This window comes from Drosophila navojoa, chromosome 4 (genome assembly GCF_054131105.1).
Source record: "Drosophila navojoa isolate 15081-1374.11 chromosome 4, UAZ_NAV_1.0, whole genome shotgun sequence".
NCBI classification, from domain to species: Eukaryota; Metazoa; Arthropoda; class Insecta; order Diptera; family Drosophilidae; genus Drosophila; species Drosophila navojoa.
This window is the reverse complement of record NC_142892.1, coordinates 16,012,446-16,037,430: the sequence shown is the minus strand read 5'-3', so window position 1 is coordinate 16,037,430 and position 24,985 is coordinate 16,012,446. Positions and strand designations below refer to the sequence as shown.

The window sequence follows — 24,985 nt, the reverse complement described above, 5'->3', positions numbered from 1 at the left end:
TAAGCCCTGAAGTTTATGCTCTTGAAACGAAAACAAATAACAAGTAAGCTTCTTTGTTTTGCTACATAAACATCTAGACAACGAATTCGTGTCTAAATAATGATAGAATTTGATACAGTTGCGAAACTTTGTAAACTTGCAACTTACAACTGTAAATAAACAAGCGAAATGACTTAAAGTCCTCAAGGACTGGGGCATTATGTTAAAATATAATTAATTTTGTTTTTGGTATAGTAGAATAATTCAATTTAAATTAAAGACAAATAGTGCCAAGTATTGTAAACTATAATTTAAGAAACTTTATTGAAAAACTATTGAAACAATTACAAAATATTGTATTCTTCATTTCATTTGACGTAAATATCTAAGATAAATATGTAAAAATATAAATAAATGCAAGTAAAATAACTAACAATAAATTTAATATTTGACCCAAGGTCTAAATTCATCAATTCTCATATGGTTTAATATAAGAGAGATTCAAAATAATAAAATATAAAAAAAAAACAAGGCTTATGCTAATATATTTAAAATTTATAAGGACATTTTTTGCTCAATAATTAATTTGATATAATAAATATTGTACTTATATATAAAAATCAATTTCAAATTTATATTTGCGCCAGTGCTTCAATAAGAATATATCAAATCGTAAATATTCTCCTAAAATGACCAGAAATTAATATCTAGCCAAATTGTCCTTCCATAACTAGGGTCCTAGCCGCAGTTAAATCTATACTTCATGCCCGAATCGCCAGCAAAAACTTTCGCATTTGAAGGGAACCCATTTGTGAAGCAAAAGAAAGATTGGAAAGTAATAAATAAGTGATAGCAAAAGTGATGTAAGAAGTTATTACGTGGGGAAAGTCGGCGAAAGTCGTGGGAAGGAAACTTTTGAAGTGTAACTTATTTTATTTAATGGCATGTAATTGACTTTGGCTGGACAATTTGATCGCCACTTGGTGCAGCAATTAAACCGTCAAACGATGACCAAAATTGCAGCTGTCGCCGCGAATTGCGGCAAATTGCGGCGCAGACAACAGCGAATGGGCGCAAAATGAAGCAAAAGGTGAAGGAGTCGATGAAGCGTAATCAATGTATAATTTTAATGCCAAAAAACCAAAAATAACAAAAAATAAGTAAGAGCTCAATTATATTTAATTTCGTTGTGGCATGGAAATTGCTGGCGCGGATTCGGTATAAAAACTGCCGGTTAACGGAAGCGTTATGCAAAGGACTTGCAAAGGACACAGCCAGAGCATCAGCATGAACTCGTTAATATTCCCAGAGCTTTTGGTGCTGCTCTTGCTGTTGCTGTGGCCGCTGACAGCGACGACATCAATGTCAGGCCACGTGTCACTGCCAGCTGACGCAGCAATCCCCAGCGGACAGCAGCAACAGCAGCAGGAGGAGCTGCCCAAAGGAGATCCGTGGGGCAATCAATTGCCGGATATGCTAGTCGCTTACTATCGCCAGCATGGCGTGCACAGTCTGATGCTCGTTGTTTGTCACGCGGACATTGGTGAGTTACGGAAATTCCCATCCGCCTCAACTGCAGTTAACGCATAACTAAATTCATATCCTTTCGACCCAGCTGCGTCCCGTTTGCAGTTGCTCCTGCAGCACTTTATGAGGCACGACATCTATGTGCAGCTCTGGACGGAGCATTGTCTGAATGATCTGCAACATGTCAGCAATGAGATGGAGATGGACAGCGACTCACAGGTGCCCAAGCCACCGCGCACCTTCTTCGCGAACAATGACACCCACTGGGAGCTGGCTTTTTTGCTGCCCAGCCTCCACAGCAAGCTAGGTATCCTGCTGTTGCAGTTCAACAGCTCGTGTGCCCTGAATCTGCTGCGCTGGTCAGCGGCCTGGGAGCACAACTACTTTACCACCAATCGATTCTGGCTGCTGCTCACACAGGATATGCAGGATCTGGATCTGCTTGCGGACGAGGAGATCTTCATACCACCCGATAGCGAATTGCGTGTGCTCTGGCACAGTCCAACCATGCCCTTCACTGCATCCCTGCTAGACGTCTACAAGGTGGCCGCCTGGAAGCCGCCAAAGATTCGTTTGGTGGGCCAGCAGCTGCACAACTCTCGGCACATCACGCATGCGCTGCAGCGTTTCGGCTCAGCCATCACATATAGACAGAATCTGGAGGGCATTGTCTTCAACACGGGCATTGTGATTGCCTTTCCAGATCTCTTTACCACCGTTGAGGATCTGTCCATGCGACATATCGATATCTTTCCTAAGGTTAACCATCGTCTGATGATCGAGCTGGCCAATAGTCTCAATGTGAGGTACAACTATTTTGTATCTTCCTTTGTATCATATTTTCTTTATCTTTATAACATAGTCTTATCCGCTTTTATTCTTCCTCAAATTTGTATTCGTTTTGTTTGTCTAGTTATATAACAATTTCTTTCTTCCATTTTCTCTCTTTGCCTCTTCATCTAATTTTCTCTTTTGGGTTTGATGTACTTCTCATTCTCACTTGATCTTTTCTTTTTTGCTCGCACCTATCAGCTACAACACCTACCAGACCGTCAATTATGGCTGGCGCCAGCCGAATGGCTCCTTTGACGGCCTAATGGGCCGCTTTCAACGCTACGAACTGGACTTTGCCCAGCTGGCGACCTTCATGCGTTTGGACCGCATTGCTCTCTGCGACTTTGTGGCCGAAACGTATCGTGTGAGAGCCGGCATCATGTTTCGCCAGCCTCCGCTGTCAGCTGTGGCCAACATCTTCTCAATGCCGTTCCAGATAGATGTTTGGATCTCGATAATCGTGCTGGTGGTCATAACCATTGTAGTGATGCTACTGGAAATGCTTTTCTCGCCGCACACGCACAAGATGTCCTACATGGATTCGCTCAACTTTGTCTGGGGCGCCATGTGCCAGCAGGGATTCTATGTGGATGTGCGCAATCGTTCGGGTCGAATCATAGTCTTCACTACATTCGTGGCCGCGCTCTTTCTGTTCACTTCCTTCTCGGCGAATATTGTCGCGCTGTTGCAGAGTCCATCAGATGCGATTCAGACACTGGGAGATTTGGGACAATCGCCTCTGGAAATCGGCGTGCAGGACACACAATATAATAAGATCTATTTTACAGAGTCTACCGATCCGGTGACCAAAAATTTATACCTCAAAAAGATTGCCACGAAGGGAGATAATGCTTACATGCGTCCGGCTCTGGGCATGGAAAAAATGCGCACTGGCCTGTTCGCATATCAGGTGGAGTTGCAGGCGGGCTATCAGGTTGTCAGCGATACGTTTAGTGAGCCCGAGAAATGCGGACTAATGGAGCTGGAACCATTCCAGCTACCTATGATGGCCATACCCACACGCAAGAACTTTCCCTACAAGGAACTATTTCGACGACAGTGAGTATAGAGGAGCCTTTGCTCCATACAAACATTCATAACAATACACCTAACGCAGATTACGCTGGCAACGCGAGGTGAGCCTGGTAAACCGAGAGGAGCGCAAGTGGATACCACAGAAGCCAAAGTGCGAGAGTGGCGTTGGTGGCTTTGTTTCCTATTGGGCCTCACCGAATGCCGCTACGCGTTTCGCATCTTTGGCTACGGCACCGCGCTCAGCTTTGCTGTGTTCCTCTGCGAGCTGATCCGCAGTCACATCAAAGGCATCTACAAGATATTCAAAGGTTCCAGACGTGTACAGTATTAGGCTGCACACCGTTTATTGATCATTCGATAGTTTGTAGCTTGGTAAGAAACTTAAACGGGTACGGATAGCTCCCAGACCACAGCACGTAGCACATGCGGCGTCTTAAGCTGCCGATTGCGGATGCACAAACGAGGCGTTGGCACAGATCCACGCGCCCTAGCTAGCAAACGTTGCGCACGTTCGTATTCCTAGTTCTCCGATTCCTATTTGACAGCAGCCAACCAAATGTCCTCGGAATTGGCCTGTAAGTAGAGTTTTGAATATTTAATATGCACCGTGATATTTAATATGCAGATTTAAACATATCGATACATCAATATTTTTCGATTTTTTTTTTTAAACTCTTTTCAGAAAATAAATTTATAATCCGTCCCAAAAAACATAAATAATAAGGATAACTATTGGTTCATGTATTACAAGTGTGACCAACGCAAATATATAAAATATATCGCAAAACTATTAAATATTTAGCTGAAAAGAAAATCCGATAATAATATATTCCTTATACAAAAATATCGATATACTGATATTTCGATAACTTTTCAACAGCCCTAACAAACGACAAAATTCCTCTGGCCGCGGGCACATCGCCTGCCATCCGCTTCGACTTGCGGTTCATCAGCCAGAGTACCCCGACTTAGGGCGGTGCGCCACAGCGCGTTGCAGCAGCTCTTCCAGCACAAAGTATAGCACACGCAACCAATTGCTCTTCTTCGATGGAAACATTGACAGCTTTGACGATCGCCTGACAGCAATGAACGGCACCTAAGTTCTGCGCCTCGATGGCCTCCAACCAGTGATCGCGATTGATTTTCACTCCATTGGCCGTGAGCGAACGATCGACAGAAGTCGTGGGGAGGAAGCTTTTGAAGTGTAACTTATTTTATTTAATGGCATGTAATTGACTTTGGCTGGACAATTTGAGCGCCACTTGGTGCAGCAATTAAACCGACCAACGATGACCAATTGCAGCTGTCGCCACGAAGTGCAGAAAATTGCGGTGCAGACGACGCGGCGTATGCGTAATGACAGCGAATGAGCGCACAAGGAGGCAAAAGGTGAAGAAGTCGATGAAGCGTAATCAATGCATAATTTTAATGCCTTTCCAACAATGAAAAAAATAGTAAGAGCTCAATTATATTTAATGTCGTTGTGCCGCGGACAATTGCTGGCATGAGTTCAGTATAAAAGCTGCCGGTTAACGGAAGCGTTATGCAAAGGACTTGCAAAGGACACAGCCAGAGCATCAGCATGAACTCGTTAATATTCCCAGAGCTTTTGGTGCTGCTCTTGCTGTTGTTGTGGCCGCTGACAGCGACGACATCAATGTCAGGCCACGTTTCACTGCCAGCTGACGCAGCAATCCCCAGCGGACAGCAGCAACAGCAGCAGGAGGAGCTGCCCAAAGGAGATCCGTGGGGCAATCAATTGCCGGATATGCTAGTCGCTTACTATCGCCAGCATGGCGTGCACAGTCTGATGCTCGTTGTTTGTCACGCGGACATTGGTGAGTTACGGAAATTCCCATCCGCTTCAACTGCAGTTAACGCATAACTAAATTCATATCCTTTCCACCCAGCTGCGTCCCGTTTGCAGTTGCTCCTGCAGCACTTTATGAGGCACGACATCTATGTGCAGCTCTGGACGGAGCATTGTCTGAATGATCTGCAACATGTCAGCAATGAGATGGAGATGGACAGCGACTCACAGGTGCCCAAGCCACCGCGCACCTTCTTTCCGAACAATGATACCCACTGGGAGCTGGCTTTTTTGCTGCCCAGCCTCCACAACAAGCTAGGCATCCTGCTGCTGCAGTTCAACAGCTCGTGTGCCCTGAATCTGCTGCGCTGGTCAGCGGCCTGGGAGCACAACTACTTTACCACCAATCGATTCTGGCTGCTGCTCACACAGGATATGCAGGATCTGGATCTGCTTGCGGACGAGGAGATCTTCATACCACCCGATAGCGAATTGCGTGTGCTCTGGCACAGTCCAACCATGCCCTTCACTGCATCCCTGCTAGACGTCTACAAGGTGGCCGCCTGGAAGCCGCCAAAGATTCGTTTGGTGGGCCAGCAGCTACACAACTCTCGGCACATCACGCATGCGCTGCAGCATTTCGGCTCAGCCATCACATATAGACAGAACCTAGAGGGCATTGTCTTCAAGACGGCCATTGTGATTGCGTTTCCAGATCTCTTTACCACTATTGATGATCTGTCCATGCGGCATATCGATACCATTTCCAAAGTCAACCATCGTCTGATGCTCGAGCTGGCCAATCGTTTTCAATGTGAGGTATGAAAGCGTTTCGTTAGTAGTACTAGTACTTTCGTTTAGTGCACAGCTTTGTCTATTATTTTCTCCTTTCTTTATATCTACAACTTCTTTATGATTAATCATAATCATGTCCAATCATTTCTTCGTCTTATCTTGCCCCATTATTACAATATTGCTCTCTCTATCTCTCGCTGTTTCTGCCACTCTTTCTCTCTCTCTTTCTATCTATACCTCTCCTACATCTCCCTCTGTCAATGTTTCTCTCATTCTCACTTGATATTTTCTTTTTTCTTGCACCCGCCAGCTACAACACCTACCAGACCGTCAATTATGGCTGGCGCCAGCCGAATGGCTCCTTTGACGGCCTAATGGGCCGCTTTCAGCGCTACGAACTGGACTTTGGCCAGCTGGCGATCTTCATGCGTTTGGACCGCATTGCTCTCTGCGACTTTGTGGCCGAAACGTATCGTGTGAGAGCCGGCATCATGTTTCGCCAGCCTCCGCTGTCAGCTGTGGCCAACATCTTCTCGATGCCGTTCCAGATAGATGTTTGGATCTCGATAATCGTGCTGGTGGTCATAACTATTGTAGTGATGCTACTGGAAATGCTTTTCTCGCCGCACACGCACAAGATGTCCTACATGGACTCACTCAACTTTGTCTGGGGCGCCATGTGCCAGCAGGGATTCTATGTGGATGTGCGCAATCGTTCGGGTCGAATCATAGTCTTCACGACATTCGTAGCCGCGCTCTTTCTGTTCACTTCCTTCTCGGCGAATATTGTCGCGCTGTTGCAGAGTCCATCAGATGCAATTCAGACACTGGGAGATTTGGGACAATCGCCTCTGGAAATCGGCGTGCAGGACACACAATATAATAAAATCTATTTTACAGAGTCTACCGACCCGGTGACCAAAAGTTTGTATCACAAAAAGATTGCCACGAAGGGAGATAATGCTTACATGCGTCCGGCTCTGGGCATGGAAAAAATGCGCACTGGCCTGTTCGCATATCAGGTGGAGCTTCAGGCGGGCTATCAGGTTGTAAGCGATACGTTTAGTGAGCCCGAGAAATGCGGACTGATGGAGCTGGAACCATTCCAGCTACCTATGATGGCCATACCCACACGCAAGAACTTTCCCTACAAGGAACTATTTCGACGACAGTGAGTACAGAGGAGCCTTTGCTCCATACAAACATTCATAACAATACACCTAACGCAGATTACGCTGGCAACGCGAGGTGAGCCTGGTAAACCGAGAGGAGCGCAAGTGGATACCACAGAAGCCAAAGTGCGAGAGTGGCGTTGGTGGCTTTGTGTCCATTGGGCTCACCGAATGCCGCTACGCGTTTCGCATCTTTGGCTACGGCGCCGCGCTCAGCTTTGCTGTGTTCCTCTGCGAGCTGATCCGCAATCACATCAAAGGCATCTACAAGATATTCAAGGGTTCCAGACGTGTACAGTATTAAGTTGCACACAGTTTATTGATCATTCGATAGTTCGTAGCTTAGTATTATTGATCATTCGATAGTTCGTAGCTTAGTAAGAAACTTAAACTGGTACGGATAGCTCCCGCACCACAGCACGTAGCACATCCGGCGTCTTAAACTGCCAATTACGGATGCACTTGCTCACGCGACACCACGACTCGCCATGTGTGGGCTCTGCGGCTATGCAGCGCTCGAGCACCTCCTGCTGCTGCTGTTCCGTGCCATGCAGCAGCTCAAATTTGTAGAAATATGCCCAAGCATCGCCCAGATCTGGATCAATTTTGACCTATGTGAAAACGAAATATAGAAAATATATATAGAATATATATAGCAGTTTTTTCATTTAGTTCTTACCGTTCGATTGAACCAATCTCTGCACTTGGAGAACTTGTGCTCCGACCAGAACAGCTTGGACACCGCCAGCAGTACGTGCGGATCGTGCTCGCATTTCTTGAGAGCATCCACTGACTTGGTTTTACGCTGTGGCTTTGTTTCCATGAAGATGGCCTCCGCCCACAGCTCACCGGCATTGGGACACTCTTGCAGGGCGCGCGCCATCATTGTGCTGGCTATCTCTTTAAGTCCGGCGCGCAGCTCCACGCGTATCGCCTCCAGCCAGAGCACGGCGACTTTGGGATTGCGCAGCCTGCCTCGCTCTAAAATTGAGCGTGCCTTGGTTAGGACACCTTTACGTTCCTCCAGATTAGCCGACAGTATCCATAGCGGTATCGAGGTGGGACATTTCTTCAATGCCAACGTATATGTAGCAGCTGCGTCGTCAGTGCGCTGCTGCTGCTCCTCAATCTGACCCTTCATCATCCAGAGTTTCGGAAAATCAGGGAACACCTCCACGGCTTCGGCCAGCAAACGTAACGCCTCGTCGAGTCGTTCCAGCGCCCATTCAAGGCGTGCGGATTTCATCATGACACGAGGCGTTGGCGCCGATCCACGCGCCTTTGCCAGCAAACGTCGCGCACGTTCGTATTCCGAGTTCTCCGATTCCAACTTGACAGCAGCCAACCAAATGTCCTCGGAATTGGGATTGGCCTGGAAGGCCAACGACAAGATTCCTCTCGCCGCGGGCACATCCCCAGCCATCCACTTCGACTTGGCGCCCATCAGCCAGAGTATCTCCGATTTGGGGCAATGCGCCACAGCGCGTTGCAGCAGCGCTTCCAGAGACTCCCGGGTTCCATGGTTCTTCTCAAAGTATGCAGCACGCAACCAAATGCTCTTCTTCGATGGAAACATTTGCAACGCATGCGCGTAGACAGCGCGCGCGCACTCAAATGCATTTTCTTTGGCGCACTAAAGAAAAGGTTTTAATTTAGTGTTATTATAGGGTAAGCTGCAGATACTCACGAATTCGGCATCATCAATCCAAGTTTGCTTGCGATCCTCCTCCTCGACGCCAATGCCAATGACAGCTTTGACGATCGCCTGACAGCAATGAACGGCACCTGATTTCTCCGCTTCGATGGCCTCCTGGAACCAGTGATCGCGATTGATTTCCACTCCATTTGCCGTCAGCGATGTGAGCGAACGATCGACAATCTTCTCCACCATGTGTATGTTGCCATTGGCCTCTTCCAGCTTGGCAGCCGTTGTCCAGATCTGACGATCCGTTGGGATATTCTCACGCGCCTTGTTCAGCACCTTGCGCGCATTCTCATAGGTCTCGAGCCGAGCCAATGCCAGCCACAGCTCCACGCTCGTGTTGCAGCACTCGACAGCTCGCGAGAGCAAAATGCGAGCATCGTCTGGATTTTCCAGCTCCACAGCCGCCTTCCAGAGACGCACTGAGTTCGGTATGTGCTCGAGGGCTTTACGAAAGACGCGTCGTTTGGCTTTGGTTTCGGTCTCCAGGTCGGCGGCCTTGATCCAAATGCGCACCGAGGTGGGAATGTGACGTGCCGCTTGTGCAATCACGGCTTTGGCTGTATCAGGTGGTTGGAGACGCGCAGCCTCCAGCCAGAGATCCTCTGACTGTGGGTTCATTTCACAGCCACGCATTATTAAATTGCGTGCCATTTGTACCTTGCCGGTGACCTCTTCCAAGCGAGCCGACGCTATCCAAGCGGGGGGATGATTCGGATTCGTTTCACGCACGCTCTTCAATAACAGACGCGCCTTTTTAATGTCATTGATATCGCCGCCATAGGTGGGTATCATGCTCTGCAAATCAGTCAAATAACCCTTGGGATCGACTACCGTTTGTCCCGTCACAGAGTCCGAAACTTGCGAAAGTTTAACATTCATTAGTGTGTTTCTCGCCTGACCAATTTTACGCAAATCCAAATCTCCAGTGGGTGTTAGCATGCCAGGCGTCGCCACGCCGGGCACCATGGAAGCCAAACCAGAGCTAGCATCCAGTGAAGTGGTCGTCTCTCCGCCTAAATTCCGCGAGAGTACGCTGTCCGGCAACGGGGTGAATTTCTCGGCGCGCGGATTGCGCTGCTTGCGATTGCGACTGTCGCCTACTTCGGGTATGGTGGACCACTCCTCGCTGGTGACTGTGGCCAGCGAACGCTTCAGATCGCTAAACTGCTGCTGAATTTTTGGACGCTCCTGACGATAACGCTCCAGGTCTTCACGCAAGCGACGGTCCCGATATTCCTTGCGTTTTTCATCCATACGCTTTTCTATAGAATCATAAATAGCGTCCGCCTCTTCGTCATCCTTGTCGTATGGATCTTTTGAAAAGAGTGATCCGCTGTAGCCGCTAAACTCGTCATAGTTCGAGTCATTCAAATCCTCATCTTCCTCCTCCTCCTCGTCCTTCTTTTTTCGCTTTGTGGCAGGAGGCGCGTGGCGATCATCGGAAACATCATTGGCATCTCGAGCTGGACCAATATCTGAACGTGTTGTAAAGCCAGTGGCGCTATATGACAACAAAAAGAAAACATTAATATATTTTTATTGACTGCAAAAATTATAATAACAAAAACTCACCCACGACCCACGCCGGCTACATAGCCAAGCGGTGCGGGAACACCCAAAAAATGCTTTTTATTGCGGTTGGCAATAACCGCGGCGGTTATATTTGACATTTTTCTGAAGAGTTTGCGTTAGTTTTAGTATTATTGATAGGAAAACTTAACGAAATAAACAAAACGTTTACGCTCCTCTTGACAATTGTGGCATTCGCACAAAATAGTAGTAATTGGAGATGGAACATTTAAAAATCCAATTGTAATAGCCAACTAAACTATCGGCTTCTTATATCGATGTCGTGCGCGTGTAACTCTCATTCGATAATCTCTAACAGTAGATAATCGAACAAAAGTCGGCAAAGAATAAAAAGGCATTAAAATAATTTTCGCAAATTAGGCTTGTAAACAAAACGTTTCAAGATGCCTGTGCTGCCTATGCCGCCGCTAATGCAGGTATGTGATATTATATTCTGTAATGCATCCATAAGCTTACCTAATTGCTCTCTACGACACATCTGAAGAATGCCGTCGAACCAATGCAAGTGGATGCGCCCCCGAACGAAGACAATGAAAACAATGAAGAGCAGCAAATTGTGGTAGAGAATCCAACAATCGATTTGGAGGTATATGCCAATCAATACACTGGCATTGCACGACTCGATCGACTAATATACGTCGCCGACGTTTGCCCGGTACTCGCGGTGGAGGCACTCAAAATGGCCATCACCTACGTCCAGTCGACATACAACGTGAAAGTCTATCAAATGCTGCACAAGCGTTTGAGTGACCTGCAAGCAGTTGGCGGAGCTGCTAGTGCTGGCGGCGCTGCTTTGGGCGGTGACCAAGCAGCTAGTGCTGCAGCTGCTGCTGCTGCTGCCGCCGCTGCGGCAGCTCTGCCGGATATCGCTGCACAGCCGGCTGCAGTAGCGGCTCAAGCCAATGCGAGCAGCGCAGGAGGCGAGAAGGATGCTTTCGCCTATGACGCTGTCTGGGTGGATGCCAAGTTAAAAAAGGCGGCACTCAAGCTGGAGAAACTCGATTCCGATCTAAAGAATTATAAATCCAATTCCATCAAGGAGAGCATCCGGCGTGGCCATGACGACCTCGCAGATCACTACCTCAGCTGTGGCGATCTGACCAATGCCTTGAAGTGTTATTCGCGTGCTCGGGACTACTGCACCAGTGGCAAACATGTGGTTAATATGTGCCTGAATGTTATCAAGGTTTCTATTTACTTGAAGAACTGGGCGCATGTCATGAGCTACATATCAAAGGCGGAGAGCACACCTGACTTTTCCGAGGGCTCCAAGGAGGCGAATGCACAGGTGCACACACGTCTAGAGTGCGCCGCCGGCTTGGCCGAGCTCCAGCAAAAGAAATATAAAGTAGCAGCCAAACACTTTTTGGCTGCCAACTTTGATCATTGCGATTTTCCAGAGATGATCTCCACTAGCAATGTTGCCGTCTATGGCGGACTCTGCGCTTTGGCCACGTTCGATCGCCAGGAGCTGAAGCGTCTAGTGATTGCATCCACATCTTTCAAGCTGTTCCTGGAACTGGAGCCACAACTGCGTGATATTATTTTCAAATTCTACGAGAGCAAGTACGCCAGTTGCTTGACGTTGCTCGATGAGATTCGCGACAATCTGCTGATAGACATGTACATTGCTCCACACGTCAGCCTACTCTACACGAAGATACGCAATCGTGCGCTGATCCAATACTTCAGCCCGTACATGTCTGCCGATATGCACAAAATGGCCACAGCCTTCAATTCGACCGTGAGTGATCTGGAAAACGAGGTAATGCAGCTGATACTGGATGGGCAGATCCAGGCGCGCATTGACTCCCACAACAAGATTCTGTATGCCAAGGAGGCCGATCAGCGCAACAGCACCTTTGAACGTGCCCTTCTCATGGGCAAACAATATCAGCGCCACACCCGCATGCTAATCCTGCGCGCTGCCATGCTCAAGAATCACATCCATGTGAAGAGCGTCTCTCGCGAGAGTGGCAGCAATCATGGCGCCGAGCTCTGTGTCTCTGCAGGCTCAAGCACAACCGCACAACTGGCTCGCATTTAAAATGAACAACATATAACAACAACAATAGAGGAACATTCGATTATATTACACTTTCTGCGACTTTTATTTGTGCGGCTAAATAAAGTCTTATAGCAAAGCTAAAATGATGTAAAATTTGACTGTTAAGTATGTGTAATCCATCCATATATATTTATGAGTAGTAGTAGTTCAGAGTTCTTCTTGAGGCCATCTACTCTCTACTGCATGCTCTTAAAATAAATTTCTTTTATTCATTTAAAAGCGCGCAGAAAAACTAAACTTATGAGCCATTGAGTCTTTTGAGCGACGCCGTCAGCTATAAAAGTGCGAGACTGCTCTTTCACTTCGGTACTCTGATCTCCAGCACAACTGGCCTCCCATTTGAAGCCTATTCATTAATTAGCCACTCTCCATATCACGCTCAAAAGCAATATGCTCTCATTTGTAAAAGATCATCAAAACGTACTCAAGAGTCGAGTGACTTTTGAGAGCCGCCGTCAGCTATAGAAGGGCGAGTCTGCTGTAATGAGCCTTCAGTTGCAGTCCTGACTTGGAGGCGCACGGACGGTCTGGCGGTCGCCCTGATCCTATTAATAAGAGCGCCCAACCAAAACAACAATATTGTAATAAAACTGATATATTGGTGGGCTTTGCTGCCGTTTCGATTATAAAATTGTAAATGCTTATAATGTCAATATCTATCGCGTTTGCTGTGCTCCGGCTGCCGTTCCCGTCCCCGTCGATCATCGACACTGTCCGAACGCTGACGCCTCTGTCTACCTCGCTCATCTCGGTGAGCGCTGCGGGACCTTTCCCGATGTCCATTGCTGCGTTGCTTATTATCTCTATCTCTGTGTCTATTGTGTCGCTCCTCGCCGCCTGTTTGGAAGCTGTTTGATTGACCATTTCGACTATGCGATCGGTGCCGTTCACCAGTGCGATGTTCTTTATTTTCTCTCAGTTTGCTGCGTGAACGGGATCTCTCTCTGCTCTTTTGATTACTTTTGTGGCGGTGCTTTTGGTCAGCTGAATCACTTTCGGACTCGGAAGATGATGAAGAAGAAGACGAACTGCTTCCTGCAGTCTTGCTCTTGCTCTTCTTCTTTTTGCTGTCCTTTTTGGACTTCTTTTTGCTAGACTTCGATGACTTCTTTTCACCCTTGCGTTTCATGCGTTCAATTTTCTCCAGCTTTTTGAGTAATTTCAATTTTTGCTTTTTGCTCAAGGATTTTAGAAATAACAATTCTGGATTCTGTTGATTTGCGGCGCGTGTGGCTTCATCCTCTTCGTCGCTGGGTACCAGCTGATGGCGCTGCTGCACATCTTTAATGCTCTGCAGTTCCAGGGCCGAGTGCTTCATCATCAATCCATCCTCCTTCATTTGCTCCTCGAGCACATTTTTGGACATTATCTCGTTAGCCTCGGACTCGGAATGCAGTTTGCGTGCCTCACTCATCGATATGCTATACATGCTGCACTCTTTATCCGTGTTGATGTGCCCCCATTTGTGACACTTGAGGCAACGCACGTTGCGCACTTGAATACCAAATGGCTGATCTCGTATTTCAGTGTCACCTTTGCAGTATGACTCACGGGGAGCATTGTATTTTCGCTGCCACTCGAATTTGTATTCCGGTTCGTTGTCGTCCTTTTCACGCTCCTTGCGCACACCTGGCGGCGGCTCATACATGAAATTAACGCTCAGCTTGTCCTTGCTATCTTTGCTGAGCATTGCCTTGTTCTCATGGAGATTCTGTTCCTTTTCATACTGTGTGCGCAGCTCTTCCTGTTTCTTTTTATATGCCTCTGCCTGCTGTTCCGCCATCCATACCTGGGTATTTCATGAAGTTTCGTTATGAAAAAATATTGACCACATAAACGTTTAGTAGCTACTTACCCGCTTAAGATTATCTCTTGAGGCGGGGTGAAAGAATTTCTTACACATATAATTGTTGAAACCTTTACCCATCTTTTTACTTTATTATATCCTATATTTCTTATATTTAAGAGAAATATTCTAAAATTTGTCACTGTTTTGCTACGCTTAGCTGCGATTAGGTGTGCTTGTGTATGTGTTTATCAATGTACTGCGATACTTGTCTCAGCTATCGATAGAATTGCAATCTCTAAATCATGGACAGCGCGCCGATATGCATTTGAATAGCAACAATCTATTCCACATGTATTCAATGCTTTTCTATTTAATATGATTTACATAATATTACTAACTAGTCTCCAAATCTTTTGGGAAATCAATATGTAAATGGATAGGCCTGACTTAAAAAACTTATTTTCTGATTCGATAGTTTTAAGCCAGGTTTCATGATGCAAAGCTATGCAAAGTCGCGGTTGCACGTTTGCCAACACTCCACAAGTGCATTGATCGTGACATTCAGCCTCGTTTTAATCTTGATCTTCAATATAACTTCTTACAAAATGAATGTTATGGACGCAAACGATATGGTATGCTGTCCCTACAACAAGGCGCATAGAATGTTACGGAAAAAACTCCAGCAGCACATATTGAAATGCCGAGAAATCTACAAAGACGAAGTGGAGTTGCTTGTGTGTCCATTTAACAAAGCACATCTTATACCTGAGCCAGATTTCTTGGTGAGTAACACGAGTAAAATCGATCGTTTACACTATGCTAAAATCTCCCTCACACGCACAGCAACACACAAGATCATGCTTCGATCGTAAAATCATTGCGCATTATCAGCAGAGTGCGCCCGCTCCGCTGAACGACGATACAAAACACGAAAAAATCGAGTCGGAAGAGAACTGGGACGACGAATATGTGCCCGACTATGATCCTCAGCAATACGCTATCAACGCTAACATTGTTCGTGAGCCAAATGGCATGTTCCCCTCACAGCGCAAGGCATTCATAAAACAGGAACGCAAGCGTCTGCTAGGCGAAGACAGCGATGATGATGCCACAGGAAGTCAGCAAAAGATGAAATTGCCAACCAAAGCCAACTCCACAGGAACACAACGTCCGACGCCATACAAACTACCAAACCGTAATCGTTGACTCAAAGACTAAATTGTGAACTTACATACCAAAGTTTATCCATCGAATTTATGTAATTTAATGAGTTTAAAGAATCTTCTTTCGTTGTAGATATAAGAATAATAAATCAGCGTTCGCTAATGTTTTGCTCAAATTAATCATGCAATTTATCCTATTTAAGATGTGTTTTTTTTTTCAGAGGTTTCGAACTTTTAGTTTTAGTCCTCATTCCCGACAGTCGTGATGAGCTTAAAGCCAAAATCATATCTAAAGAATATCTCCATCAATGTAATAAAGATTCATTGTTATTGAAATTACTTGCACTCATCTTGTTTAATATTTGTGTAACAAAATGTAAAACCCGCAGAAATAGTTGTAATTTATATAAATCCATCCATCCATTTTTATTTTTATTGTTTATTTGCAAAACGACGTCGCTCACTCTGACGGAAATTGCGGCGAACGGATCTAGACTGTCCATTTATGACGCTTGAACGAATCACCAAATTCTCCTCACAGTACACGTTCGGATTGTAGGCTGACACATCGGGTTCATTGTCCCAGTCTTCATCACATTCAACGAAATCTATGGGTGCAACTTCCTTCGCCCCTTGTAACTCTTCCTTGATCTTAAACGATTCCAACCTGGCACGGTCCGGGCATTCTTTAATATGCGCCTAGACAGCAGCAGAGTAAAGTAAAATTGATGATCGGCAACAGATCTACAATGTGTCTCACCTCCATTCCCTTCTCAGGGACGCGATGCGTTTCATTAAAGGGACAAATTTTCAATTTGATATCGGAATTGCGGCTGCAGCGTTCCAAGTGTTGGGGTAAACGGCCCCGCAACACATTGTGAGTTTTGTCATATGGACATGAGACAAAATCATTGAAGCTCAACGATGCCATTTTTTTTTTTTAAGTTGCAGAAAAACAAAATTCACGACGATCACAAGTTTCGACAAAAGTCGAAGTCGATTATCTTCAGCGAGACAATATATCTATCGATACAAAACTAAATTTACCGTTTACGGTTTTTTCTAACTTTTTGTACTTAAATTTGTTAGCTTTTTTCAAGCTTCGACTATTTAATATCCTTCTCTCTCAACAGGTCGAACACGACTAAATCAATACGAAAGGTGAACTTCAGCCAAAGACTCATTTCTGTCAATTTGACGTACACACAGAATGCCCAAGGCAAACTATGTATGTATGTACATCGATGTATATCGATGAACGATAAAAACATGCAAGCATTTTGAGCCCGAGTAAAACTTCAAATAAACAGAACTTTTTCAGCAAAATATTTTACAAGGATATTATTAGTGGTTGGCAGTAAATGCTTACTAAAATGCAGCTGAGCATCAGACCATATTAACACTGGTACTTTTTTTACTTAAATGCATTAAGAGTATCCTCTAGTTCAAAGTGCCCTGCAAGAATTCCGATCCAACAGACTGGAACTAAGGATTATTCCAGTCCCAGCCAGGACATATTATGCCTAGCATTTCTAGTACACAGAACCAAACAAACAAAAGATTTGTAATTTACAAATTTTTGGGAAAATTCAACTCTTCTTTATTGTAAAAGAATTGCGGCATTTTCTCACTTCACACAATATCTTCCAATTCTCATTGACACTAAGCGTTACGGTAAAAAACTGTAAACAGCGACGTCGTTGTTGTTATTTTTGCTGCTGCACACATATAACGGTTATTGTTGTTGTTGATGTTAGGTGCTTGGGAGGTAGCATTTACGCCGTCTCCATGGGCTGAGCGGCAGTCTCTTCGGTGTATTTGCCCTTGTCCTTGCCCAGAGCAGCCAGACGTCCCTTGCTGCGACGCTCCAGAATGGCCTTGCGATCCTTGTCCAGCTTCAGCTTAACAATCAAAACTTTGCTGGGATGGATGCCAACGTAAACATTGGTGCCGTTCGCATTCTCACGCTGGATCTTCTCAATGTAGACGACGAACTTCTTGCGGTAGGCCTGGACAACTTTGCCGACCTGGCTGCCCTTGTTGTGGCCGCGGATCACCTGAACCTCGTCGTCACGACGAATGGGCATCGAGCGCACGTTGTATTTCTGACGCAGCTCCTTGGACAGAGGGGCGGACATCAGGCGACGGCGGATGTGTGACGGGGCCTGGAAGTGGCGCTTGCGGTTCTTCCTGCGCGATGACGACACAAACTTGTTCAATTTCATTTTGATTGGCTGTGTGGGCTGTGGATACGTAAAACAATTCCATTGATTAGAAACTTTTCCATTTCACTTTGCATTCGTGTTGCATTTGTTTATTTTCGCGAGTTGGCCTTTCACACGACAAAGTGTGTAAAACCGTCAAAATTTCACTTAAATCGTGTGTGCCACATAATGCGCTACACATTTTCATTATTATCTCGCCAAAATAATCAATGATGGCTGCACAAATGCGAAATTATATTGAACATAAGAACTTACACCAAACTACCGTCGTAATAACAACGAAAAGAAAGAATTTTGACAGCTGCGGCCGGCGGAAGTGTCAAAATTTTACTCAAAATGGTAACCAAGCGTTTCACAGCACTACTTCTTAGCGCTGCCACCGCGAGCTCAACAGTTGTGCAACTAGTAATATAAATAAATAACTATGTTTAATTAGTTAATAAACAAAAGAAAATTAGGACAAAATTAAACATTAATTAAAATATTTCTCCTTATTTCCGACAAAGACGCAACAATGTCTTACATTGTTATCCAATTGGATACGTGAGCAGCGTATCGTGCATAACGGCCACACGCTTTGAACACATTTACTGTGTTGAGTTTCTGCCGTGAGAGCTTTCAAATTCTTGATATTCTTGTTGCTGCTGATCGGTGACCAAAATCTGCTGCTGGAGCCTAATTGGAAATTAGTCGCGCGTGAGAAGTCAACTGCAGTAGTTGTGCGTGGGAAGACCTAGGAGCAGTGTCCAGTTTCCAGTGTTGATTGAATTTAGTTCTTACACTTACATACATACATAAAGATCAAAGATGATGAACAGCCTGAAGAAGATGCCCATCCGTATGGTAAGATTACTGCCACGACCCCTTCGATATCCCAACCAAATTTTAACTTGATTTATTTCCATTGCCTTTTTCTATAGCTGGCCAATGCAGCACGTCAGCAATCCGCAGCCATGTCCTCGGCGACCGGCCTCCCCCCTGCACTAACATTCCTCACCGACGATGAGAAAATGATGAAGGAAACAGGTGAGTCCTTTGAATAGATCAGTAGAGTATAATATTTATGAATATAGACTACTGCCTTCACTTGCCTTTCTTAAGCAACTTCGTAGTGTGGTGCATAAAATGATTTTAAGATAATTCTTTTTTTTTTTTTGTAGTCAACATCGGTTTTTGTTACGTAATATAATCAACGCATGGTGGTTGTTGTTGTTGTTTCTTATTTATTATTATAATACATATTTAGGTGTAGCTAGATTTTCGGTTCGTTTAATGCATTTTATTGGATTTTAATTTCATATATTTTGTGCACATATGTATGTGTGTGTGCTGATAAAAAAAACTGTACATGCTTAGACATTGCGGCGAGGCAGAGGGAAAATCTATTGAGTAAAAGAGATAGAAACAGAGGGGGCGGGGATGTTCTAGCTGCGGTAGATAAGCTCATTCTCGTTGTAATGAAAAAATGCGAATGAAATCTAATTCACACTTGTAACATTTTTATATGTACATACATATATATTAATGTAATTATATATACATATATTATATAGGTATATATGTATATATGTACATTTTTTTTGCAACGTTTGCTTGCCATGCGGCGTTTATTTAAATTAATCAATTTAGCTCAATTAAGCTGCAGAAATTATATAACTTTCAATTGCTGAAGGAAGGATATTTGTATCCTTGGACATAAGATTCATGTATAGTATATGCGCTTAATTTACATAATTAAACGTGGCAGCCAATATAATATATATATACTATATATATACTATATACTATACTATACATATATATGTACACCTTTTTATAAATATATACCATATACATATATATATATATATAAATTCACAGGATCTTTTAGTCCTTTTAGCATTTATAATATTTTATTTTTTTCTCAAATTTATTCTCTGTTGTTTAACGCCAACGTGGCATTTTTATATAAATATTTATTATTTTATATAACTTAATATTTATATACATTTCAAATATTTGAAAATAACAATTGTTGTTTGCATTTTAATTTTCATATATTTTTTCCATATCCACAATTGCGACGCGAGTAAAAAAAAAAAACAATAACATAACACCACAACGAGTATTTGTATGTGTGTGTGCTAAAAATAGCTTGCTTCGCAGTTGCGTTAACAGTCTTTGCTTTGGACAGAGCTGCCGAATGGTCGACGATGGCGCAGCACGCTAAAGGGCTGCCTATCAAATTGTATGGAGCTCGTTTGGTGAAAAAGTCGCGTGTTCGAGCTCGCTCGGTGACGCGCTCGACTGCTGAATGAGTAGAATTTTTATTAGAGTTAAGCTTTTTTGAGGATCAATTCTCTTCCCTTTAAATACATTTCCCTTTATCGTTGTGGATTGTGAGTTTTTCACAAGTAAGTCAGCTGTTCAGTTGTAATAACTAACTCCACAGCGTTACACTTGTGATAGAGCAAATATGCGGCTGTGCCACGCCTCCGCCCATTGTGTCACTGTTCTAGTGTCGCGCGGGCAATGGATGTGTGGTTCTTGGTCGCGTCATTCGCCTCGAGAGTTGAGCCAGCAGAGCAGGTGGGCGTTTAAATTCCCCTTGTACAAACCGCTGGGTCCTAGTTGGAGAATTGACAAATTATCTTTTTGTTTTTATCCAATTATTTGTATTAGAATTAATAAGTTCCCTCTTTCTAGTTCGATAATAAATTTCCCTCTGTTTTTTATAATATCTATCGTATGCCCTTTTTATAACAACTATTTTATACCTATATTGAGGTCGCTTGCGTATGTAGATGGGCACCATAGAGGGTTCAAGGTGCGGTCTGCTACATGATCTGATGTTTATACTTATCAGAATGTTGCGTAACACCGACTGCATGCTAAGTGTGCAAACCTGTTTCAAAAGACACTGCAAATATTTGGGGATAAGTTATGGAAAAAAATGGAAAAATTTAGAAGTATGTATATGTATGTATGAATGTATATTTGTATATATGCTGAAGAACTAATAATACGCATTAATGGTACAGTTGTGCGCAAAGAATGTATGATAGTTTTATATACTTAGTAAAATGCGAATAAATTAACCAAAAGTTAGCTCAAGGATCATAAAAGGACACCAGCTGTTGACGAGTGCATGCAACTATTGGTCAACTAATTCAATTTGCACTCAAATATTTATAGATTCAATTAATTATAAAGTTTTCCAACTATGGCTAAAAATTAGCGTTCGTTAGCAAAGTGGGCGTGTGCCTGGCGGCCGCAACATTTGCTGGCTTTCCGAGCAAAAACAACGCAGCAAGAAAATGTCCACAACTAAGAGACATCAATAAAAAATAATAAAATATTATTTAAGTGCATGTGTGCGTAAAAGAGAGAGAGAGAGGGAGAGAAAAAGAGAGTGGTAGCGCAAGGGAGAGCGGCTCGTTTAGAGAGAGCGCCACGCGAGCAGAGAATTTGCGGCGTTATTGATAAAGTAGATACACGCGTAGGCACACACACACACACACACACAAAGCAGACACGATACCAAACACACACACACACCACACATGTGTGCTTGTAATACGTACGCGAACCAGTTTATTATAACGCCATTCAAAGCTTGTAGGAAAGCTTCTCGATCATAACAAACTGCAAACTTTGCTGAAAGCTCGCCGAGCATATTAATAGCAAGCGGAAGGCCTTTCAGACTACGACTACTAAAAGCTCAACGTAGAACTAAAAGCTTTATATCTTTTCTTATCTTTATGCTCACAATAGATGATGCTGAAACAAGCACTTGGGTAATAAATAAATTAATTGCTCACATTAATGATCGTTAAATAATAGCTCATGAAAAATATATATGTAGATTACTTTTATCTTCAACGCATTTCTCTTCTCGTTTCTAGTTGCCAAATTGGCCCAGGAACAAATCCAGCCCCTGGTCAAGAAAATGGACTTTGAGCACAAGTTTGATCCGTCTGTGGTGAAGGCCGTCTTCGAGAACGGTCTGATGGGCATTGAAATCGACACGGAACTGGGCGGCAGTGGCTGCAACTTCATGACCAACATCATCGTTGTCGAGGAGCTGTCCAAGATTGATCCAGCTGTCGCTGCCTTCGTGGACATTCACAACACATTGGTCAACTCGCTGATGATCAAGTTCGGCAACGCCGAGCAGAAGGCGAAATATTTGCCCAAGCTGGCTCAGGAATATGCCGGCAGCTTCGCCCTGACTGAGCCGGGTGCAGGCTCTGATGCCTTCTCCCTAAAGACTGTGGCCAAGAAGGATGGCTCTCACTATGTGATAAACGGCACTAAGATGTGGATCTCCAACTCCGATGTTGCTGGTGTCTTCCTGGTCTTTGCCAATGCCAAGCCTGAGGATGTAAGTAAAACAGAATCATTTAAAACTTGTAGGATTTATCAAATATCTTTTATTATTATCGATATCCTTCACCTATCCTTAAAGGAGAATTTTTATTAGTATATTTTCATTATATATATATTGATACTAATTCTGCTTTTCTTTTCAGGGCTATCGTGGCATTACCACCTTCATTGTGGACCGCGAGACTCCCGGTCTGACTGTGAACAAGCCTGAGGACAAGCTGGGCATCCGTGCCTCCGGCACCTGCATGCTGACCTTCGACAATGTGCGCGTGCCCGAGGAGAATATCCTGGGTACCTTTGGCCATGGCTACAAGTACGCCGCTGGCTTCCTGAACGAGGGTCGCATCGGCATTGGCGCCCAGATGGTGGGCCTGGCCCAGGGCACCTTCGATGCCACCATTCCATATCTGTTGGAGCGCAAACAGTTCGGCGACGCCATCTACAACTTCCAGTCCATGCAGCACCAGATCGCCACCATTGCCACAGAGATTGAGGCGGCTCGTCTGCTCACCTACAATGCGGCTCGCCTGCAGGAGGCCGGCGTACCCTTCTTGAAGGAGGCGGCCATGGCCAAGTTCTACGCCTCGGAGGTGGCACAGCGTGCCGCCACCAAGTGCATTGACTGGATGGGCGGCGTGGGCTTCACCCGTGACTTCCCCCAGGAGAAATACTATCGTGATGCCAAGATCGGTGCCATCTATGAGGGAACCACCAACATGCAGCTGAGCACCATTGCCAAGTGCATCAAGAAGGAGTTCTCGGGCTAAGATACCCAAATCCCCAAATCCCCCCAAGCACCTAAATCCCTTAATCCCTAAGTCTGTATATATAAAGCTGCGATATCGTACAACAGATACGTCAAGTGCATTTAGCTGGACTGGTCAACGATTTCTGAGGATCATGGCCAACGCATTTATAACAATTTTTTTTGTTAACTTTTATTAAATACTGATTCAATTTATAAAGAAAATGCAAAATTGTTTTACTATTTCAATTGGCACGTCCGTCGGTTGTGGTAAATGCAGCCAGCAACACATTGATCACAGTGATAAGGAATACGCCCATGATGAGCACCTCATTGGTTCGCATATAGTTGCGACTCTGACAGCGTTTGAGGCGGCGCTGTAAAGGAGCCACAATTAAAATATATTTATGTAAAGCCACATATCAGAAAATAGACTTTCACTTACCTTAAAGATCAGCACAATACCCACAAATAATTGCAGCACCAGGGAGAGTATGACCAGAGCCAAGCTGCAGTAGAATGTGGATGCCGCATGATTGTAGGTGATCAAAAAGCGCAGCTGATTAGCGTTTGCCGAGAGCAAAGCTATGTCCATGAGACCTAAAAAGCATAAGGCGAGAACTTTAATACCAGAAGTTCTATAACTATAAGACGTATATACAATATATTTATATGTATATAATATATAATCTGTACAAACTCGTACTACTACTATAAAACCTCAAACATATATTTTTATTCTGTCCTTTCATGCCATAATATCCCCTTTATTTGATTATAATATAATCAGCTTAAGCGTTCAATATTCCTATTATTGTCTGCAGGCAAGCAGTCGAACTCACTTTATAAATTTCCCATTTTTAATGGATATTAATAAACAATATCCTCAGTTGAAAGGGAATTTGGGAATTTAAATTGCCTCTAATTATTAAAAAAATATTTTGGACTATTTTTTTGCAGCGGCCAAATTCCAATTTCACAAGAATACACTATATTTAGTTGGAATGAAACATAGATATATAACTGCGTAAATATATAACTGCGTAGATTATATGCACATTTGACTATTTTAAACTAGTATATTTATAAAATATATACATATAAAGCTTTTCGAATGTTAATGCAACACTCAACTCTCTCACTTACCCTCGGCTACATTTTTGCTGCTCGCATAGTTATTGCCACCCGATAGCACGCTGGGACTTTTTTTGAATTTTGAAGTCTGCGCTGCGGCAGCAGGATCGTTCCGTTGAACAGTTTCCCGATCTTGTAGTTCGTCGCTGCAACATTGACCCGCCACGGTGCTGGCGAAGCTGCCCTCCGAGCTGAGTGTGTCTTCCACCTCGATAACCACCTCCTTGCTGCCGCCCATTCGTCTAAATTTGAGTCAGCTGTTCGCGCATCGATGGACAATTAACAACTAAAGTGTATATTTATACCAGTCCGAAGCTCTTTTGTGCCATTTGTAAACATTCATTGAAAGTTGCGGTTGTCCCGTTTGTGGTCCCCATTCACTGATAAAACGGAACCAGACATGACACTGACCCCGACTCTATGTAAACGCTCCATTTGCTGAACAACTGCCAGACACGCACTCGAGGTGCACGTCTCTGCTTTAAGCAAACAGCCTAAGAGTATGCTACAGTTTATTATATTTGACTTGGGCCTCAGAATGAAGGCAAAAGGCTTGCAGCTTTCATGAGGCCATTTAATTAATTGCAATCCTTACACTCTGGTCAACTCGAGGGCCACATTGTAGTCGGCCCTACAGAGTTTGCATTTTTTATAAGCATGTCGATATAAGTTTTTAAATCAGGCCACTGATTTCATAAATTGCCGCCCAAAGAGCCAAACAACAGCTGTCGAAAAGGCCACTCAAAGCGAAGCTAAATATGTACTTTCGGTTAGCCGACGAATGCGAGGGTGGTGCGAGAGAGTTATGCATTAATGAACTGATATATATACATATATTTAAGATTATACATTATTCCTTGAATGATTGGAGTACTTTGCATATATGTATGAAAAGTACAAAAATAAGATCAACAATTAATAGTGAAATATAATTATACTACAAATATATTTACAATTACATCAACTAATATTTTATCGTATTTTTATATCTATATTTTCTACGCATAACTGCATTGTATATAGTGCTTATATTTTCCCAACAACTA

General features: G+C 44.0%; 9 protein-coding genes and 1 non-coding gene across 10 annotated transcripts; 5 read left to right on the top strand and 5 right to left on the bottom strand.

The window, feature by feature from the left end:
• The first annotated feature begins 720 nt into the window (after positions 1–720).
• Positions 721–7,806, top strand: LOC115565634 (ionotropic receptor 84a). The gene is made up of 5 exons (XR_016196817.1): positions 721–1,522; positions 1,595–2,312; positions 2,539–3,399; positions 3,458–3,739; positions 7,519–7,806. It is a non-coding gene; the product is annotated as an ionotropic receptor 84a (transcript).
• Positions 4,472–7,487, top strand: LOC149091439 (ionotropic receptor 84a-like). The gene is made up of 4 exons (XM_089260227.1): positions 4,472–5,213; positions 5,286–5,997; positions 6,285–7,151; positions 7,210–7,487. The coding sequence occupies exons 1-4, from the start codon at positions 4,919–4,921 to the stop codon at positions 7,454–7,456; spliced, it is 2,121 nt and encodes a 706-aa protein (XP_089116353.1). The 5' UTR covers positions 4,472–4,918; the 3' UTR covers positions 7,457–7,487.
• Positions 7,427–10,652, bottom strand: Prp6 (pre-mRNA processing factor 6). The gene is made up of 4 exons (XM_030388180.2): positions 10,430–10,652; positions 8,840–10,358; positions 7,832–8,785; positions 7,427–7,763 (listed from the first exon to the last, which is right to left on the bottom strand). The coding sequence occupies exons 1-4, from the start codon at positions 10,525–10,527 to the stop codon at positions 7,539–7,541; spliced, it is 2,796 nt and encodes a 931-aa protein (XP_030244040.2). The 5' UTR covers positions 10,528–10,652; the 3' UTR covers positions 7,427–7,538.
• Positions 10,653–10,717: 65 nt separating this feature from the next.
• CSN1b (COP9 signalosome subunit 1b) lies at positions 10,718–12,598 on the top strand. Its single transcript, XM_030388179.2, has 2 exons — positions 10,718–10,863; positions 10,932–12,598. Exons 1-2 carry the CDS (start codon positions 10,831–10,833, stop codon positions 12,492–12,494), a joined length of 1,596 nt encoding a protein of 531 aa, XP_030244039.2. The 5' UTR covers positions 10,718–10,830; the 3' UTR covers positions 12,495–12,598.
• Positions 12,599–13,094: 496 nt separating this feature from the next.
• Positions 13,095–14,581, bottom strand: LOC115564166 (corepressor of RBPJ and splicing regulator). The gene is made up of 2 exons (XM_030388170.2): positions 14,371–14,581; positions 13,095–14,304 (listed from the first exon to the last, which is right to left on the bottom strand). Exons 1-2 carry the CDS (start codon positions 14,440–14,442, stop codon positions 13,165–13,167), a joined length of 1,212 nt encoding a protein of 403 aa, XP_030244030.2. The 5' UTR covers positions 14,443–14,581; the 3' UTR covers positions 13,095–13,164.
• Positions 14,582–14,802: 221 nt separating this feature from the next.
• Positions 14,803–15,647, top strand: arx (asterix). Its single transcript, XM_030388174.2, has 2 exons — positions 14,803–15,086; positions 15,148–15,647. The coding sequence occupies exons 1-2, from the start codon at positions 14,910–14,912 to the stop codon at positions 15,508–15,510; spliced, it is 540 nt and encodes a 179-aa protein (XP_030244034.2). The 5' UTR covers positions 14,803–14,909; the 3' UTR covers positions 15,511–15,647.
• A 156-nt stretch (positions 15,648–15,803) lies between these two features.
• Positions 15,804–16,642, bottom strand: LOC149091438 (gametocyte-specific factor 1 homolog). Its single transcript, XM_089260226.1, has 2 exons — positions 16,228–16,642; positions 15,804–16,166 (listed from the first exon to the last, which is right to left on the bottom strand). Exons 1-2 carry the CDS (start codon positions 16,396–16,398, stop codon positions 15,900–15,902), a joined length of 438 nt encoding a protein of 145 aa, XP_089116352.1. The 5' UTR covers positions 16,399–16,642; the 3' UTR covers positions 15,804–15,899.
• Positions 16,643–17,041: 399 nt separating this feature from the next.
• On the bottom strand, positions 17,042–18,094 carry RpL26 (ribosomal protein L26). Its single transcript, XM_030388176.2, has 2 exons — positions 17,948–18,094; positions 17,042–17,710 (listed from the first exon to the last, which is right to left on the bottom strand). The coding sequence occupies exon 2, from the start codon at positions 17,690–17,692 to the stop codon at positions 17,243–17,245; it is 450 nt and encodes a 149-aa protein (XP_030244036.1). The 5' UTR covers positions 17,693–17,710; positions 17,948–18,094; the 3' UTR covers positions 17,042–17,242.
• Positions 18,095–18,328: 234 nt separating this feature from the next.
• LOC108650232 (short/branched chain specific acyl-CoA dehydrogenase, mitochondrial) lies at positions 18,329–23,030 on the top strand. Its single transcript, XM_030388169.2, has 4 exons — positions 18,329–18,535; positions 18,613–18,718; positions 21,577–22,055; positions 22,204–23,030. The coding sequence occupies exons 1-4, from the start codon at positions 18,500–18,502 to the stop codon at positions 22,825–22,827; spliced, it is 1,245 nt and encodes a 414-aa protein (XP_030244029.1). The 5' UTR covers positions 18,329–18,499; the 3' UTR covers positions 22,828–23,030.
• Positions 22,297–24,537, bottom strand: NijB (Ninjurin B). Its single transcript, XM_030388175.2, has 3 exons — positions 23,952–24,537; positions 23,251–23,405; positions 22,297–23,182 (listed from the first exon to the last, which is right to left on the bottom strand). Exons 1-3 carry the CDS (start codon positions 24,175–24,177, stop codon positions 23,051–23,053), a joined length of 513 nt encoding a protein of 170 aa, XP_030244035.1. The 5' UTR covers positions 24,178–24,537; the 3' UTR covers positions 22,297–23,050.
• Positions 24,538–24,985: the final 448 nt, after the last annotated feature.